At 37.9% G+C, this 20723-nt stretch overlaps 1 protein-coding gene across 2 annotated transcripts in view; it reads left to right on the top strand.

The window, feature by feature from the left end:
- Positions 1-20723, top strand: part of kat6a (K(lysine) acetyltransferase 6A) — a 107208-nt gene that overhangs the window by 38567 nt on the left and 47918 nt on the right. For both annotated transcript variants that reach the window (XM_062051597.1, XM_062051596.1), the window contains exon 3: positions 19179-19287. In XM_062051597.1, coding sequence (XP_061907581.1) covers positions 19179-19287 — 109 coding nt within the window. The remainder of the gene's footprint in view (positions 1-19178; positions 19288-20723) is intronic.

The raw sequence follows: 20723 nt of genomic DNA, 5'->3' as shown, positions 1-20723 counted from the left end.
AATCAGTAAACGTCAATCAGTAAACGTCAATAATCTAACTGATTTATTGTAAATAAAGTAATGCAGACAAAATGTGTCTGACTGCAGCAAGCCACCTCACTGAGAGATCCGGCCAGCTCCTTTTATTATAGGGCACATGTTCCAGTTTAGCACACATTTCTATGAATTTAATAAATGTTATGGGAGTTAATTTAACAGTTTTTCATTACAAATGCACCGTTTTTAAAAGTTGCATTTGATAAACGCGTATTTAGTCAAATGAAAACAAATGTAAAACTGCATTAATATACACTACCGTTCAAAAGTTTGGGGTCACATTGAAATGTCCTTATTTTTGAAGGAAAAGCACTGTACTTTTCAATGAAGATAACTTTAAACTAGTCTTAACTTTAAAGAAATACACTCTATACATTGCTAATGTGGTAAATGACTATTCTAGCTGCAAATGTCTGGTTTTTGGTGCAATATCTACATAGGTGTATAGAGGCCCATTTCCGGCAACTATCACTCCAGTGTTCTAATGGTACAATGTGTTTGCTCATTGGCTCAGAAGGCTGATTGATAATTAGAAAACCCTTGTGCAATCATGTTCACACATCTGAAAACAGTTTAGCTTGTTACAGAAGCTACAAAACTGACCTTCCTTTGAGCAGATTGAGTTTCTGGAGCATCACATTTGTGGGGTCAATTAAACGCTCAAAATGGCCAGAAAAAGAGAACTTTCATCTGAAACTCGACAGTCTATTCTTGTTCTTAGAAATGAAGGCTATTCCACAAAATTGTTTGGGTGACCCCAAACTTTTGAACGGTAGTGTACATAAATTAACGATGCATCAATAATCGAATCGTGAGGTGGCCAAAGATTCCCACCTCTACTACAAACACTGTGAAAGGACATTAGCTGCTTGATAGCTATGTTTTCAAGCACTGCTTGCAGAGCAACGCTTCAGTGTTTAGCTTCACCTCTATTGTTAGTTTTTAACCAAAAATATGTCCATTCTCCCTCTTTGTTTTCATGCTATTTGTGCTTGTAAGTGCCGTGTGTGTGTGTGTGTGGACTTGGGACATGCGCCGCCACTCCTATTACCAATTGTCACCACGGCACGCTTAATGGCATGAAACAAAAAGTACTGGTATTTTTCAAAGGCATTATAGTACCGTTTTTAATTAATTAGTACCGCTATTGTATTAGTATCCAGTGTTTCCCACACATACATTTATTTGTGGCGGCCCGCCACGAAAGAATTACGTCCGCCACAAATTAATTTTTTTTAATTTTTTTTGTCCTGTCCAGCTTCTCAGGCAAATCATATAGTTGATTTAGATGCCCATATAGGCTGTTCAGATTTACTTTACAAAAGAGAAGTGTAGGATACTCCTCTTGTTGTCTTATTTGTATTTGACCACTACTGTTTTCTGTTTATTTGTTACTGACTGTGGCAGGACACCTCTGCTTCTGTTTCACTTTATGTTGCTGGTAAATAATATGGTTGCAGTAGTAGGCTAAAGTTAAATTATTTAGTTTGCACTAATTAAAGGGGCAGAGCTTTAAGAGACATTTTAGCTTTTATATTTTATAAGATATATTTTTTGTAAGAACCACAATTAATAAATATATTTCAGAGAATAACTTATTGTTCAAATCTGTACATAAATATGTACATAAAGTGTTGTAATTATATTGTAAAATGGATGGAACGGATGGATGGACGTTTAAAACAAAACTGTTATTATTAATTAGTAAGTATACATTTTTGAGCCTTTTTAGAGAAAATTATATCATTGTAGTAAATTATGCAAATTATTCGATGTCATGGTGACCACACCCATAGCCACGCCCCCACCGCCACAGGTATTTTGGCAGTTTATGGGAAACACTGGTACCGGTATACTATACAACCCTAATTGGTACATCGCCATCATCCTCATCAAATTTTATTTTGGGACAAATACATGGCACATAGTGCTGTAATAACAGTGAGATCAACAATAATACAGAATGCAAATAAAAACCAAACAAACAAGACGTAATAAAAAGTCAATCAAATCATTCATCCAATACCATAAAGCGCCAGGGTTTCTACAGACTAATCAAGCTTTGCACACGGTTGGCCATAATATATATGATGCTATTTATACAGTCTGCTAGCCTACAGATACATTTATACATGAGTTTGCACAGCAGCACAGTGCTGCCACAAGTGGGCAGCATATATGAGATGCAATATGCTTTAAAAAAAATGTTTTGACGGACACAGAGCAAATAGAAAAACATACAAGCAATCATGTTGGCTTGTGCATATTTGTTTATTTCCATCACTACCGGCAAACGTCGGTAGTGAGGGAACGTAAATCATCTGACAGGTCAGCGCATATGTAGTGTCCCCAAGTATTTGATTTCATCACAGACTTTGACGATATTGTTTGATACAAACGTCAGGGAAATATAGTTTAGTGTACATTTTGAATTTTTATTTTACAACTTTATTATGCTTTGACTTGAAATACTGGGCAAAATTGTCTTATGATTTATTGTATCAATAAATATCAAGATTTGTGCATTTAGTTAAAATATTTTCATTCACTGACACAAAATAACATGCTATATTGGTAGGGGTGTAACGGTAAACAAAAATTTCGGTTCGGTTCGTACCTCGGTTTAGAGGTCACGGTTCGGTTCATTTTCGGTACAGTAAGAAAAGAACAAAATAAAAAAATTTGGGTTATTTACCAAATTTGCAAAATCTTCCACCAAAAATTTTTTTCTTAGTGGAATATTTGATACGAAGTAATCGGAACCTTGGATAGGTCAATAATTCCTAATAACATTGATTTTGATTCAATATTATGTTTTGAGCAATGACAGTTTGAAAGAAAAAAAACAGCTTTGTTTTATTAGTCAACATTGCAACTTTTTCTAAATTACATTTAACCTTTAAGCTTTTTTATTTCACTTTTGTTATGTTTTTGTTCATTTTAATAGTATTTTTAGAATGTGCCGTGGGCCTTTAAAACATTAGCTGTGGGCCGCAAATGGCCTCCGGGGCACACTTTTGACACCCCTGCTATAGATAATAAAAAATTAAATCTGATAAATCTATGGATAAAAAGCAGAGCCTGGCGACGCATGCGCGTTTATCATAGCTCTCTCTGTCTCTGCCCCTCCCTCACGCACAATTTCTTTTGTTTTTAACCCCTTCTTAACCCTGAACGTACATTGAAAATACACGCAACCTTAACTCAAAATGCCGGACATTTGAGGCATTTAAGAAACTCCGCCCTGACAGCTCCACAAAAGAGGACATGTCCGGTGAAAAGAGGACGTATGGTCAGTTTATCGTAGCCCGTTAGCTGCTAGCATGCCGTGTGTTGTGCCTCGGTGTGCATTGTTTACACAACGTGCGTTACGCTACTTAATATGTCTGTGTGGAAAATCGTTCGGTACACCTCCGAACCGGAAACCCCGTACCGAAACGGTTCAATACAAATACACGTACCGTTACACCTCTAAATATTGTTAAAATATATGTAAATGGTATTAAAAAAAAATTAAGTGGAAAAAATTGATTTTGGGAATTCATTTTAATGATTTTCATAGGGGCCCAAGGTAATCTGAGGTACAGTAGATTTAGTGTTACCTACAGTGTTTCCCACGGGACTGCAGTCTATCTCTGGCATGCGAAATGGCGTCATGGGTTTAATTTACATAGTTTGCCATGATGCATGTGATTTTTAAGGACACTGGTGGCATACTTTTGACATGAATTTTCTAAAATAAAAGACATAGATGAAAAATGCAGCAAAACCGGAAGTGCAAGGGATACTTTAAAGTGCACACACGTAGAGTTTTTTTTAAATGTGTTTGTGGCAGGCCGCTACATATACTGTACATAAATGAAAGGGAAAACTCCGGTTTGTACACGATCTCAGTAAAGGAAGGTAAAAGCTACATGCACAAAGAACATATTTAATGGCTGCTTGCAACATCACATTAAGTGTTGAATGGCTTTTAATGTTTTTCTCATCGTGCACACCGTTCAGTGTCATCAAATGAATTTACTAAATACATTGAGACAGCCTGCTGGATAAAACTGTTTATCGCGCTAAGGTAACATTAGAAAAACCACAAACTAGAATGTCATTACACAGTGAATGTTTAACTAAATAAACAGCAGACAGCCAAATGCTTTGTAAAACTTTGTTGCTGTTATGCTAATTTACAGGGTTTTTTGGCAGAAGAGACCATTGACAAAAACTAAATCCTCTTTAAAAAAATAAATACTTGAGCTTTGTGTTGGTGAAGGACTCTGTACAGTAGATCTGTAATTATGGAAATTACATTATTTAAACTTCTTGTTAAGCGTTGCTCTATCTGATTACCATGAATTGATTGTGGACCCCGACTTAAACAAGTTGAAAAACTTATTCGGGTGTTACCATTTAGTGGTCAATTGTACGGAATATGTACTGTACTGTGCAATCTACTAATAAAAGTTTCAATCAATCAATCAATCTATAACCCAGAGTGCGGTATAGTGTCTGAGATGATGTGCACAATATTAATGACAGATTAGTATGATTCAAACTAGAGTTAGCTAAATGGTGTACCGTATTTTTCAGAGTATAAGTCGCTCCGCAGTATAAGTCGCACCGGCCGAAAATGCATAATAAAGAATGAAAAAAAACATACATACGTCGCACTGGAGTATAAGTCGCATTTTTTGGGGAAATTTATTTGATAAAAGCCAACACCAAGAATAGACATTTGAAAGGCAATTTCAAATAAATAAAGAATAGAGAACAACAGGCTGAATAAGTGTACGTTATATGAGGCATAAATAACCAACTGAGAACGTGCCTGGTATGTTAACGTAACATATTATGGTAAGAGTCATTCAAATTACTATAACATATACAGTGTTTCCCATAAACTGCCAAGATACCTGTGGCGGTGGGGGCGTGGCTATGGGCGTGGTCACCATGACATCATTGAGTAATTTGCATAATTTACTACAATGATATGATTTTCTCTAAAAAGGCTCAACAAATGTATACTTACTAATTAATAACAGTTTTGTTTTAAACGTCCATCCATCCATTTTACAATATAATTACATCACTTTATGTACATATTTATATACAGATTTGAACAATAAGTTATTCACTGAAATATATTTATTAATTGTGGTTCTTACAAAAAAAATATCTTATAAAATATAAAAGCTAAAATGTCTCTTAAAGCTCTGCCCCTTTAATTAGTGCATACTAAATGATTCCCGGGCGCGGCGCCGCTGCTGCCCACTGCTCCCCAAGGGGATGGGTCAAATGCAGAGGACAATTTTCACCACATCTAGTGTGTGTGTGACAATCAATGGTACTTTAATCTTTAAATAATGTAACTTTAGCCTACTACTACAACCATATTATTTACCAGCAACATAAAGTGAAACAGAAGCAGAGGTGTCCTGCCACAGTCAGTAACAAATAAACAGAAAACAGTAGTGGTCAAATACAAATAAGGCAACAAGAGAAGTATCCTACACTTCTCTTTTGTAAAGTAAATCTGAACAGCCTATATGTGCATCTACATCAACTATATGATTTGCCTGAGAAGCTGGACAGGACAAAAAAAAATAAAAACATTTTGTGGCGGATGTAATTCTTTCGTGGCGGGCTGCCACAAATAAATGAATGTGTGGGAAACACTGATATACAACATGCTATACGTTTACCAAACAATCTGTCACTCCTAATCGCTAAATCCCATGAAATCTTATACGTCTAGTCTCTTACGTGAATGAGCTAAGTAATATTATTTGATATTTTACGGTAATGTGTTAATAATTTCACACATACTGTAAGTCGCTCCTGAGTATAAGTCGCACCCCCGGCCAAACTATGAAAAAAAACTGCGACTTATAGTCCGAAAAATACGGTACATTTTTCCATCGATGCCACATACCATGTGAGCTATCAATGCTTCATTTTCTCTATCTGCCCGAAAAGCAAATATTGAAGCACTGAAAGGACAGCTGTAGATGTGTCCAGAGTGTCTCCCAGCTTGGTCATAAAACCCAATAACTCTAGCAGTGTTATCCGCACATGGACGATCACATTTGGTCTTTAAACAGCTCTTAACCACACTTGCATATTTCCTGAAGTCAGTTTTGGCTTTAGTGTTCTAGAAATGTGTCTATGAATCAAATGGTACACTTGCCTCTTTCGCATATTTGTTTGCTCAAAGCCAGATGTTTTTTTTTTCTTTAAAACTCCCAATGTTATACCCAGTTGCCAAACCATACTTTGTTATGGTGTGCCTTTTGATTATATGAGAACATTTTGCATGCAGCTGTTTTTCTAAGCGATAGACTGTGATAAAGTTCAACAATACACCCCAGAGACCATACGAAAGGGTTGAATACATAATAGAGCTAATGCTGTTAGATGCTGCCACAGTTGATGTGCCAGACAAATATACAAGTTCCCACCAAACTAAAACGTTTTATGTGATGTTTTAGTACTGTTATATACTCCTGTTCTGCAAGCAGGCAGTCTTATCTAAGTAAGAGCATGGACTATATATGTATTTGTCGATTAGTCGACGTTAGGGATGTAGCGATATCAAATCTCACGGTACGATATCATTACGGTATTAAAGCAGCGGTGCAATATTATTGTGGTAGATGTCCAAAAGAAGTCTTAAAAATGTTACTGTGTAAAATGAAGTGGCAGGAATGTTGAACACAAACATAATGCTAAAATGTTCTAATCATATTTATTACTCCCAACATCACTCAATGTTTATTTATATAGCCCTAAATCACGAGTGTCTCAAAGGGCTGCACAAGCCACAACGACATCCTCGGTTCAGATCCCACATCAGGGCAAGGAAAAACTCAAACCAATGGGACAATGAGAAACCTTGGAGAGGACCGCAGATGTGGGTCCCCCCCCCCCCTCCCCCCAGGGCGACCGGTGTAATGGACGTCGCGTGGATCTAACATAATATTGTGAGAGTCCAGTCCATAATGGATCTAACATAATATTGTGAGAGTCCAGTCCATAGTGGATCTAACATAATAGTGAGAGTCCAGTCCATAGTGGATCTAACATAATAGTGAGAGTCCAGTCCATAGTGGATCTAACATAATATTGTGAGAGTCCAGTCCATAATGGATCTAACATAATAGTGATAGTCCAGTCCATAGTGGATCTAACATAATGTTGTGAGAGTCCAGTCCATAGTGGATCTAACATAATAGTGAGAGTCCAGTCCATAGTGAATCTAACATAATATTGTGAGAGTCCAGTCCATAATGGATCTAACATAATATTGTGAGAGTCCAGTCCATAGAGGATCTAACATAATATTGTGAGAGTCCAGTCCACAATGGATCTAACATAATAGTGAGAGTCCAGTCCATAGTGGATCTAACATAATATTGTGAGAGTCCAGTCCATAATTGATCCAACATAATAGAGAGAGTCCAGTCCATAGTGGATCTAACATAATAGTGAGAGTCCAGTCCGTAGTGGATCTAACATAATAGTGAGAGTCCAGTCCATAGTGGATCTAACATAATAGTGAGAGTCCAGTCCATAATGGATCTAACATAATAGTGAGAGTCCAGTCCATAGTGGATCTAACATAATAGTGAGAGTCCAGTCCATAATGGATCTAACATAATAGTGAGAGTCCAGTCCATTGTGGATCTAACATAATATTGTGAGAGTCCAGTCCATAATGGATCTAACATAATAGTGAGAGTCCAGTCCATAGTGGATCTAACATAATATTGTGAGAGTGCAGTCCATAGTGGATCTAACATAATATTGTGAGAGTGCAGTCCAAAATGGATCTAACATAATAGTGAGAGTCCAGTCCATAGTGGATCTAACATAATAGTGAGAGTCCAGTCCATAATGGATCTAACATAATAGTGAGAGTCCAGTCCATAGTGGATCTAACATAATAGTGAGAGTCCAGTCCATAATGGATCTAACATAATAGTGTGAGTCCATTCCATGGTGGATCTAGCATAATATTGTGAGAATCCAGTCCATAGTGGATCTAACATAATAGTGAAAGTCCAGTCCATAGTGGATCTAACATAATATTGTGAGAGTCCAGTCCATAATGGATCTAACATAATATTGTGAGAGTCCAGTCCATAGTAGATATAACATAATATTGTGAGAGTCCAGTCCATAATGGATCTAACATAATAGTGAGAGTCCAGTCCATAGTGGATCTAACATAATAGTGAGAGTCCAGTCCATAGTGGGGCCAGCAGGAGACCATCCCGAGCGGAGACAGGTCAGCAGCGCAGAGATGTCCCCAACCGATGCACAGGCGAGCGGTCCACCCCAGGTCCCGACTTTGGACAGCCAGCGCTTCATCCGTGGCCACCGAACCTGTGCTTACAGGCTTGTCTTTAAAGTGACTATGTAAACATCCAGTGTAAAACAATAATGTTCACTCTAGTGTCTTTCAATTTTTACTTTCTGAAAAGCAGTGTCCTCCATAGTGGACATGTTTGTATCAGTTTGGAAAATGCTGTTTCTCAGAAAAGTTCAATCAATCAATGTTTATTTATATAGCCCTAAATCACAAGTGTCTCAAAGGGCTGCACAAGCCACAACGACATCCTCGGTTCAGATCCCACATCAGGGCAAGGAAAAACTCAACCCAGTGGAATGACAATGAGAAACCTTGGAGAGGACCGCAAATGTGGGCCCCCCCAAAAACTAGTAGTTGAAATCACACTGCATCTTATTCTTAGCAAAATTCTGATTTGTATAATGTTCTTTTTAGACCAGATATAAATAATACTTTTTATGGAATCATTTTCAAATCATTAAGTTACACAATACTTCTGCTTGAATAACATACTTCTGTTAACAAAAATGTAGCATTGCACATTGCATGCTTTGCACATTTCATGGAAATAAACAATCTCCAACATTGAGATCAATAAAGTGCAAACTTCTGTCTAGAATAACATACTTCTGCATATGAAAATGTAGTATAGGGGCAGAAAGTAAGAAGAAAAAATCTATTTATTTTTATTTTTAAATTGTCTGCAACAGAACAATTTAATATATCGTTAAAATAGATATATCGTGCAGAACGCAGGCTTTCTTACCTACGCCAAAGAGGTTGTTTTTGCCAGCGTTTCTTTGTTTCTTAGCCACATAACTCTAATAGTTATAGACGTTGATGACATTTTTCAGACTACGAATTGTGTTCGACTACGAACACACTTCACTTTATGCTTATGGTGTTGCTGTAGAGGTTGCCCTCTAGTGGGTTCTTCGGACCACCACACACAGCCAGGAGAGCCCGGAATTCAGGGTGTAACACTGTTTTGTTTTCATACAATAGTGCAAGGCTTTTGCTTTTCAGCGAAATGTCTTTTTCTTCTGCGTCCGCTCAGCAGCACCTCCAACTCCAACTACTTGTCTCATCACGGCTGCTGCTAATAAAGGCGACAGGATTAGATAACAAGGCCCATCTGGGCCATTTACGCACCTGTCGCTGTCTTCGAGGCCGGTCCTGGCACACCCCGTTCCGCGGCATACCCCTCCACAGTTGCATCCCCCCACCGTGGTGCCCCGCACCACAAAGAGGATTCTGGGAGATGTAGTTTATTTTCAGACACGACCCACGCTAAAGTGCGGGGAAAAAACTATACACCAAGTTTTTGTTTGATGCCATCAGTCGTCATGGTAATATTGTAAACAACTTTGAAAGCAAAATACCATTGCATCTACAATACCGTTACACCCCTTGTCGACGTTGAAGATAAAAATCGATAATAAAAAGAGGCTCTGACGAATATATGTGACCTGTGCTGGCAAAATGAGTCACAATGAGGAAATTTTAAAAACCGGTTTATTGTTATTTACACATTCTCCATCTAAAGACCTTCAAAATGATATATGGTTTGTTGGAATCGGACAGAAAATGACCGAGTTACATCCGATTGAAGTCGACCAAGTTTGAGGGTCCGTTTTGAGAAAAAACAGCTTAAAGTTTACTGTTCCAGAACAGAATGTTCCAAAACAAAACTCCATAGCAACCATACCTTAAAAGTCCTTGTAGCAACACCAAAATTGGTACAATTAAAGTCAAATCCCATGTCTAAAGGAAAAATATATATTCAACTCTATTGAAAACGGTTATGTACAAAAATTTCAACACTGTTATGTCACAGTTTTTTTGTTCACTGGTCAGTTTGTCAGCTGGTCAGCTGTCCGTAATATTCCTGACCAGCAGCACTAAGAAGATTCGCCGACTGCAGTGAATTTAGCGCACTTGCAACCGCCTGTGTACCCTCTCCACCTTCTAAATCCATTACGGAATGTAAAACAGTCTAACTTATCCACAAAAATAATAATTAAATGTTCGAAAATCACCTTTTTTCACATAATATTCCGCTCGAATTACTGTGTGTTGTTTTTCATCAGGGCGCAGCCATGATACCACAATGCACCGCGCGGGGTGATTCAACCAATGAGGGTACGCCTCACAGCGACCGGTTAGCAACAAGCCGGATTTGTTTACGTCGGGACAGGTTTAAAAACTCGAATTATATTGGTTCAGAATGGCGTCATCTGGAATTCCATGCTCATTTTTAGAAAGTAGGTAAACTTGGCGTCACAATGATACCAAATATGGCTAGGGGGATTCCCCCTTATTGCCGCGAGTGAGCGTTGAAAACACTGGAATTTATCAAGGAATTTTAACACAAAGGACTAATTTCTGAAGACATACCTCGTACAAAACCTTCAAATAAAGGTGATTTAAGATGTTTTCTTGCTATTTCGATGATTGGGATCGCTAGATTGTGGCTTTATGGACTCATTTTTGTGAAAATCTCAATTTCAACCAAGATACATTTTTTTCCACTTATTTGCCTGTAGCTCAAAATTAGCCTGTGCGTATTCCGACTCATTTTGCCAGCACGGGTAACATATTTGTCAATAAAAGTCGATGACGTCATCGCTGGTATTTTTCCGGATGTCGGCGAACATGCACAAGTCAGTGCGACCGGTGATTGACAAGCAACAGGAAGAGAAAAATGGCTGTGAGCACTGCAGCAACACTGTGAATAAAAACATTGAAAATATAGGAACATTTCACCCTAAACACGCCAAAGACACAAATAACTTGCTCAATTTGCACAGCAGAACTTGCTTTTAGTGGCAGTACGTCTGTGATGCGGAAACATTTAAAGCGGAGTAATGTCGGACATCTGGAGAATGAGCAGCACAGTTGGAATTTAAAAGCTGATGGCTAAATTAGAGCCACATAATAGGTCTACGCTTAATAATCCCATTAGTGGACTAATCATTAAAGGAAAACGCTGTTTTCTTTTAAAATGGTAGTTGTTAGTTTCAACCTTACACGTATTACATGCACGGGTCTTTTGTTGAGCATGGAAGATCTTGCAAAGTTTGATCATGAATGGCTGAACATTCATTGATGAGGAAGAGTAGCAGCTACAGGTATAGTTTAATCGTGCATAAAGTGAAGACCGGTAAATTGAGTAGATGCCGCTCTTGCAACAGTTTTATCAGAACTGGACAACTTTTTTTTTTTTAATGTTAAATAAGATTCACAGGGGACATTAAAGCCTGTACTTCAGGGGTGTCCAAACTTTTTCCACTGAGGGCCGCACACGGAAAAATTAAAGCATGTGGGGGCCATTTAGATATCTTTCATTTTCAAACCATAACAAAATATATGCATTTTTTATTTATTTTACCTTTAGAGGCCCCGGGGACCATAAAGGGTCTCAGTCATTAAAATGTTAAAAATAAGTCAGATTTTATTTTATTTTTTAATTATTTAACGCTTACAGTAAATCTCTATATTAACCTCAAGTTGATATAAAGTAATACAAATTAAAAAAAATGTTTTATGGCTTTTCTGTCAAACAACTTAGTTGTTTATAGTACAACTGAAATATGCAGTATTTAGTAATTAGAGCCCTAAAAGATCAATAATGCAGGACACAATTGATTTTAATTATTTAATATTTTTGAGTAATCACAGTGAAAAGATAAATAAAAAATCACTAAATATATTTGGGATCCAAAAGGTGCCCCACTCATAAAGTGATACATTTTTATTAGGTTTTTCTTTTACTTTCAACACTTAAGTTGCGAGATCAACTTCAGATATATCTGTCCATTTTATGCTGGAACTATTATTTTGTTTGTTTTATGCGCTTTTGTCAAAGAAAACTTTGATGTTTTTATATGGCTACTACACAATATATGCAATATTTACCACATAAAACATTGTAAAGTGAAATATTTGAAGTAATTGGAACCCTGAAAATAATTCATTATAACATGGATTTTTTTGTCATTATTTTTTTTTTTTTTGAGCAATGGCAAAAAAAGAAAAATGAAGAAAGACAAAAGAAAGAAAACAGCCTGCATGGCAGCTTTTGTGTCAAAATTGCAACTTTTTCTCGTTAGATTTCACCTCATTCTACTTTTTTTAATGTTCTTTTTTATTTTTACAATAGTCTTTCCAGAATGTGTGGCGGGCCGGTAAACAATTAGCTGCGGGCCACAAATGGCCCCCGGGCCACACTTTGGACACCCCTGCTGTACTTGATGGAAATGATTTCCTCTCCTTCAAATGAAATACTTAACTAAAAGTAACTGACTGCTTGTTTCTACCAAATGGGGCTGGTTATACATTTGGGGACATTAAAATTATGCAAGCCAGGACTGGTATGTTTGATGGCAAGTTTAGGACATGTTGTAATTAGGGCTAAAATATTTTGGAAAATGATCTCATTGCCATTTTTCTAAAATTTTGCAGAGATGGTTTTACTGACCATCTCAGTGTTTCCCATAAACTGCCAAGATACCTGTGGCGGTGGGGGCGTGGCTATGGGCGTGGTCACAATGAAATCATCGAGTAATTTGCATAATTTACTACAATGATATGATTTTCTCTAAAAAGGCTCAAAAAATGTATACTTATTAATTAATAATAGTTTTGTTTTAAACGTCCATCCATCCATCCATTTTACAATATAATTACAACACTTTATGTACGTATTTATATACAGATTTGAACAATAAGTTATTCACTGAAATATATTTATTAATTGTGGTTCTTACAAAAAATATATCTTATAAAATATAAAAGCTAAAATGTCTCTTAAAGCCCTGCCCCTTTAATTAGTGCATACTAAATAATTTAACTTTAGCCTACTTCTACAACCATATTATTTACCAGCAACATAAAGTGAAACAGAGGCAGAGGTGTCCTGCCACAGTCAGTAACAAATAAACAGAAAACAGTAGTGGTCAAATACAAATAAAGCAACAAGAGAAGTATCCTACACTTCTCTTTTGTAAAGTAAATCTGAACAGCCTATATGGGCATCTACATCAACTATATGATTTGCCTGAGGAGCTGGACAGGACAAAATAAAAAATTTTTTATTTTTATTTATTTGTGGCGGACATAATTATTTCGTGGCGGGCCGCCACAAATAAATTAATGTGTGGGAAACACTGCATCTTCAAGTCGCTTTCTGGATGTGCTAAATTGTGGGTTGACTTATTCACATGCCTCCACTTCGACTGCGCCTTCTCCCCTCTCTATGTTTTTAGCGCTTCCATATCGAGTCTACTGACGGATGCAAGTTAGATCTATATGCTACTTTGTATTGTCTGCCCACAACAAGAGGATAGCCAAAATGAGCTTATTGACTAATGCGTTGGACTACAATGGCGGACTCACACAAAGATCCTCTGGTAGATTTCTACCCTTTATGGAGATATCCGCTAAGGTCACAGGTCAGACACTATCACAGGACAGAGCAAATTCCTAATGGCTCGTTTGTAGAAAGTATGAAGAAAGGCAAGACATTTTTTTTATAAATTCAGTATCTGCAATGCCTCCACGATTTGATTTCAAAATTTCGGGCAGATCCCAAATACAAAAAAGCAGGTAATATCAGGTAAGAAAAGTTGGTTTTGCGTTACAGGCCCTCTTTAAGGTATTTTCAGATATAAAATTGTGTATTATTAGGTAAGAAAAAAACATTTAAAACAAACAAACACACAGAATTGTTGGTGCTCTACGTTTTTAAGCCTGTCACACGTCGAGTGGAGCCAAGTCAGAAAAGCGATGGAATTTGCAGCTACCACTTTGTCAAATGTCTGTATGAACTTGAAATACACTGTAAAAGCATGCTTTTTTTCTCCATAACTTTCATAACTCCCTAAATGTTCTTTAGGAATCTCACATTGTGTAGATAAGTGCGTTGTTGTTGTTGCATAAATCCTATAAAACAGGGGTGCTCACACTTTTTCTGCAGGCGAGCTACTTTTCAATTGATCAAATCGCGGGGATCTACCCCATTCATATATATCATTTATATTTACTTATTTATGAAATATATGTTTTTGTTAACAAGTTAAAGGTGTTTAATGATAATGCAAGCATGTTTAACACATATAGTTAATATTGTTAATAAATTAAAGGTGTTTAATGATAATAGAATAATTTTTAATACATATAGTTAATTTTGTTAACAAGTTAAAGGTGTTTAAAGATAATGCAAGCATGTTTAACACATATTGTTAACAAGTTAAAGGTGTTTAAAGATAATGCAAGCATGTTTAACACATATAGTTAATATTGTTAACAAGTTAAAGGTGTTTAAAGATAATGCAAGCATGTTTAACACATATAGTTAATATTGTTAACAAGTTAAAGGTGTTTAAAGATAATGCAAGCATGTTTAACACATATAGATTCCTTTCTTTTATGAAGACAAGAATATAAGTTGGTGTATTACCTGATTCTGATGACTTGCTTTGATAGGAATCAGACAGTGGTGCTGATAACGTCCGCATTTTCAAATGGAGGAGAAAAAAAGTCCTCCTTTCTGTCCAATACCACATGAAAGTGGTTGGTTTTTGGGATCGTATTTGTCCAGCTTCCGTACTCCTTTGTATACACTTTACAAGAAATACATTGGCGGCAAACTCCGTAGCTTGCTGGCTTGTGCACGCCAGCTTTCTGAGACTCTGATTTTGTCCGTGCAGGCAGGATGAAGCAGCGCTTTTATTGTGCAACTTTGCAGTCGGTCTTTGGAGTTTTGACGACAGGTACGGCGCCAGAGTCTGTTGAAATAAAAAGTGTTTCTCGCCTTCCTGTCGGTAATTTTTTCTTAATAATGAGCTGGCAGTAGCCAGCGTCATCTCAGAAGACCCTCGGGTGCCGTGAATGTCAATCAAGTGACGAAAGTGACGTCATAGTGAAGATTTATGATCGCTCATTTTTAGGACTATTTTTTTAATGCCTGGCTGGCGATCGACTGACACACCCTCCGTGATCGACCGGTAGATTGCGATCAACGTAATGAGCACCCCTGCTCTTGTAGATTTCTACCCTTTATGGAGATATCCGCTAAGGTCACAGGTCAGACACTATCACAGGACAGAGCAAATTCCTAATGGCTCGTTTGTAGAAAGTATGAAGAAAGGCAAGACATTTTTTATAAATTCAGTATCTGCAATGCCTCCACGATTTGATTTCAAAATTTCGGGCAGATCCCAAATACAAAAAAGCAGGTACTATCAGGTAAGAAAAGTTGGTTTTGCATTACAGGCCCTCTTTAAGGTATTTTCAGATATAAAATAGTGTATTAGGGGCGGTATGGCGTAGTGGGTAGAGCGCCCGTGTCAGAAACCTGAGGGTTGCAGGTTCGCTCCCCGCCTCTTACCATGCCGTTGTGTCCTTGGGCAGGACATTTCACCCTTGCCCCCGGTGCCACTCACACCGGTGAATGAATGTTGAATGAATGACAGGTGGTGGTCGGAGGGGCCGTAGGCGCAAATTGGCAGCCACGCTTCCGTCAGTCTACCCCAGGGCAGCTGTGGCTACGAAAGTAGTTTACCACCACCAGGTGTGAATGAATGATGGGTTTTTAACATGTAAAGCGACTTTGGGTACTTAGAAAAGCGCTATATAAATCCCAAGTATTATTATTATTATTATGAAGTTAAAAACAACATTTTAAACCAACAAAAAACGTACAGAATTGTTGATGCTCAACGTTTTTAAGCCTGTCACACGTCGAGTGGAGCCAAGTCAGAAAAGCGATGGAATTAGCAGCTACCACTTTGTCAAATGTCTGTATGAACTTGAAATACACTGTAAAAGCATGCTTTTTTTCTCCATAACTTTCATAACTCCCTACATTTTCTTTAGGAATCTAACATTGTATAGATAAGTGTGTTGTTGTTGCATAAAGCCTATAAAACAACAGACGCTTTGGTGCTATTTTTAGCATTCAAAAAATGTCGTTCATAGTATTATTACCGTAAACTAGATTAGTAAATCTCTTGTTGGCTGCATATTCAATAGCAACGGCATACTGTTTCTTGAATATTGTTTGAAACCGAACATCATGTACATTTCGCTTAACAATGACACAAAATATGATTTGAACGTCGCACTATTAAAACAACTGCAGACATGAATTGTAAATGACATTCATTCTCATTAGCATCACGGTCACAGCAGTACGGCACTGGTTCATGTTAATCAAACACGTGGCTTGCCTATGCACAAATAAATCCAACATTGTCTTTCACGGATAAATGCTTAATTTGTGCACCCCTCCAGATGTGAAGACATGATTGGGCTTCAATATTGTCTCTTTTAAATCCTTGTGTCGAAAGAAGTGCGAGCAGTAACTTGAACAGTCGACTTCTGTGATAAATGGTTTAAAGGCCTACTGATACCCACTACTACCGACCACGCAGTCTGATATATCAATGATGAAATCTTAACATTGCAACACATGCCAATACGGCCGGGTTAACTTATAAAGTGCAATTTTAAATTTCCCGGGGAACTTCCGGTTCAAAACGCCTTTGGAGGATGACGTATGCGCGTGACGTCGCGAGGTCCACGGAAGTGTTTGGACCCTATTGGACACTCTGTTTTCTTCGACAAAATTCCACAGTATTCTGGACATCTGTGTTGGTGAATCTTTTGCAATTTGTTTAATGAACAATGGAGGCTGCAAAGAAGAACGTTGTAGGTGGGATCGGTGTATTAGCGGCTGGCTGTAGCAACACAACAAGGAGGACTTTGTTGGATAGCAGAGCTAGCGCCGGCGACCTCACCTTGACTTCCTACGTCTCCGGGCCGCCGACCACATCGTCGATCGCTGGAACGCAGCTTAGTTCCAGCGATCTGCATCTGCTCATCAACGGGTGTTGATGAGCAGATGAGGGCTGGCTGGCGTAGGTGGAGCGCTAATGTTTTTATCATAGCTCTAACGAGTTCCCGTTGCTAAGTTAGCGTCGTTAGCAACAGCATTGCCAGGCTTCGACAGGCGGCACAGCATTAACCGTGTATTTACATGTCCAGTGTTTGGTTCGGTGTCTCCTGATAGTAGTATTGTTGATCTTCTGTCTATCCTTCCAGTCAGGGATTTATTTATTTTGTTTCTATCTGCATTTGAGACCGATGCTATCACGTTAGCTCATGCTAAAGAGCTTCGTCGATGTATTGTCGTGGAGATAAAAGTCACTGTGAATGTCCATTTCGCCTTCTCGACTCTCATTTTCAAGAGGATATAGTATCCGAGGTGGTTTAAAATACAAATCCGTGACCCACAATAGAAAAAGGAGAGAGTGTGGATTCCAATGAGCCAGCTTGTACCTAAGTTACGGTCAGAGCGAAAAAAGATATCTCTTGAACTGCATTCTAGTCCGTCACTCTAACGTTCCTCATCCACAAATCTTTCATCCTCGCTCAAATTAATGGGGTAATCGTCGCTTTCTCGCTCCGAATATCTCTCGCTCCATGTAAACAACGGGGAATTGTGAGCAGCACTACCGCTTGTGACGTCACGCTACTTCTGGTAGGGGCAAGGTTTTTTTTTTATCAGCGAGCAAAAGTTGCGAACTTTAGCGTCGATTTTCTCTACTAAATCCTTTCAGCAAAAATATGGCATTATCGCGAAATGATCAAGTATGACACATAGAATGGATCTGCTATTCCCGTTTAAATAAAAAAAATTCATTTCAGTAGGCCTTTAAATCTTTAGAAAATATTTTTTCTAAATATCGTTTTAATCCACTCCATCCCATTTCAGTATTATTCATGATATCTGGCTTGTATATTTTCCTATAAGCTTTTCAAAATACGCCTTGCACTGATGCAGGTAAATAAACATTATCTTAATGGGACTCTTCACCTTTAACCCAGATATGCCTGTAGGTCACGTATCGCAACCCAGCATTTGCGATTTTTAAAAATGCTTATTTTTTTCAAGGTCCTCCTCTCGTGTATTTTTCAACAAAATAAAACAAAAAAATTATCTCCATTGTGATAAATTATCAGATTTATTATTCATACATTGTTTTTCTTATAAATAGAATCATACGAAATATGGCGCTTCTATCGTGAAGGCGGGAAATGTGTTGTTTGTCTTTGATTTCTTACCTGACTGCTGTAATGTGTGCCAGTGAGACGGCGCTAGATGTTGATAAAGTGACTCCCGAAATCATGGCTGTCTTCCTTCATTCCTGTTAAACTTTCACATCAGCAATCATCTTTAGAAAATCTCTTATAGCTGCACTTGGTGCACCCCCAGATTTTTATGGTTGTCATTAATGCCACTTCGATAGCGACTTTAACACATTGACACAATAGTTATATTTTCTTTTCACTATTTGATTGATGAACTCAAGTATTTAACTCCACAAAACCGCTTTACATGACCAGTCAAACATCAGCCTTCGTGGTTTGAAAACCGCATTTTGTCACGTAGCGACTAAATTGCAAATACAAATAATTGTTCAGCCCTAGTTGTAACAGGCATTCTCTCTGCAAGTCCTAATGCGCCTTTAAGCAAAAGAGCTAAGCGCTAGTTTTTGTTTTGCAAAGACCTTGACCCACAATTGCATCTTTCATGACATGTCACATAGATGATACAAGCCCACTTTTCAGAGCAGCTGTCATGCTCCTCATTAATCCTCCTTAATACTATAAGTAATCTGTGGTCTTTTTCAGTCCACTGTTGGCTCAGTCATACAAGATTATTTTGTGTAGTCAACAATGTTACATTGACTGACAGTCTACACTTCCTCCCTTGTGTCCCCCTCTCCTCCAGCCGGTGGCCGAGCCCATTCCAATTTGCAGCTTCTGTTTGGGGACCAAGGAGCAGAATCGCGATAAGAAACCGGAGGAGCTCATCTCCTGCGCCGACTGTGGCAATAGTGGTGAGTGTTGCTTAAAATCCAAGAAATGTATGTTTTCTAGTCCAGACCAAACATGCATTGGTATAAAGTAGTACCGTATTTTTCGGAGTATAAGTCGCTCCGGAGTGTAAGTCGCACCGGCCGAAAATGCATAATAAAGAAGGAAAAAAACATATAAGTCGCACTGGAGTCTAAGTCGCATTTTTTGGGGAAATTTATTTGATAAAAGCCAACACCAAGAATAGACATTTGAAAGGCAATTTAAAATAAATAAAGAATAGTGAACAACAGGCTGAATAAGTGTACGTTATATGAGGCATAAATAAGCAACTGAGAACGTGCCTGGTATGTTAACGTAACATATTATGGTAAGAGTCATTCAAATAACTATAACATATAGAACATGCTATACGTTTACCAAACAATCTGTCACTCCTAATAGCTAAATCCCATGAAATCTTATACGTCTAGTCCAGTGTTTCTTAACCTTGTTGGAGGTACTGAACCCCATTAGTTTCATTTGCGCATTCACCGAACCCTTCTTTAGTGAAAAATAAAATGTTTTTTTTCCAAATTCAAGACAAAGTTATATGTTTTTGGTAACACTTTAGTATGGGTAACATATGTGACCCGTGCTGGCAAAATGAGTCGGAATACGCACAGGCTAATTTTGAGCTACAGGCAAATAAGTGAAAAAAATGTATCTTGGTTGAAATTGAGATTTTCACAAAAATGAGTCCATAAAGCCACAATCTAGTGATCCCAATCATCGAAATAGCAAGAAAACATCTTAAATCACCTTTATTTGAAGGTTTTGTACGAGGTATGTCTTCAGAAATTAGTCCTTTGTGTTAAAATTCCTTGAGAAAATCCAGTGTTTTCAACGCTCACTCGCGGCAATAAGGGGGAATCCCCCTAGCCATATTTGGTATCATTGTGACGCCAAGTTTACGTACTTTCTAAAAATGAGCATGGAATTCCCGATGACGCCATTCTGAACCAATAGAATTTGAGTTTTTAAACCTGTCCCGACGTAAACAAATCCGGCTTGTTGCTAACCGGAACACCGGTCGCTGTGAGGCGTACCCTCATTGGTTGAATCACCCCGCGCGGTGCATTGTGGTATCATGGCAGCGCCCTGATGAAAAACAACACACAGTAATTCGAGCGGAATATTATGTGAAAAAAGGTGATTTTCGAACATTTAATTATTATTTTTGTGGATAAGTTAGACTGTTTTACATTCCGTAATGGATTTAACGGGTGAAGAGGGTACACAGGCGGTTGCGAGTGCGCTAAATTCACTGCAGTCGGCGAATCTTCTTAGTGCTGCTGGTCAGGAATATTACGGACAGCTGACCAGCTGACAAACTGACCAGTGAACAAAAAAACTGTGACATAACAGTATTGACATTTTTGTACATAATAGTTTTCAATAGAGTTGAATATATATTTTT

Source organism: Entelurus aequoreus, linkage group LG06 (assembly GCF_033978785.1).
Source record: "Entelurus aequoreus isolate RoL-2023_Sb linkage group LG06, RoL_Eaeq_v1.1, whole genome shotgun sequence".
In the NCBI taxonomy this organism is placed as follows: domain Eukaryota; kingdom Metazoa; phylum Chordata; class Actinopteri; order Syngnathiformes; family Syngnathidae; genus Entelurus; species Entelurus aequoreus.
The sequence above is the reverse complement of the archived record's forward strand: the minus strand, read 5'-3'. Positions and strand labels throughout refer to the sequence as shown.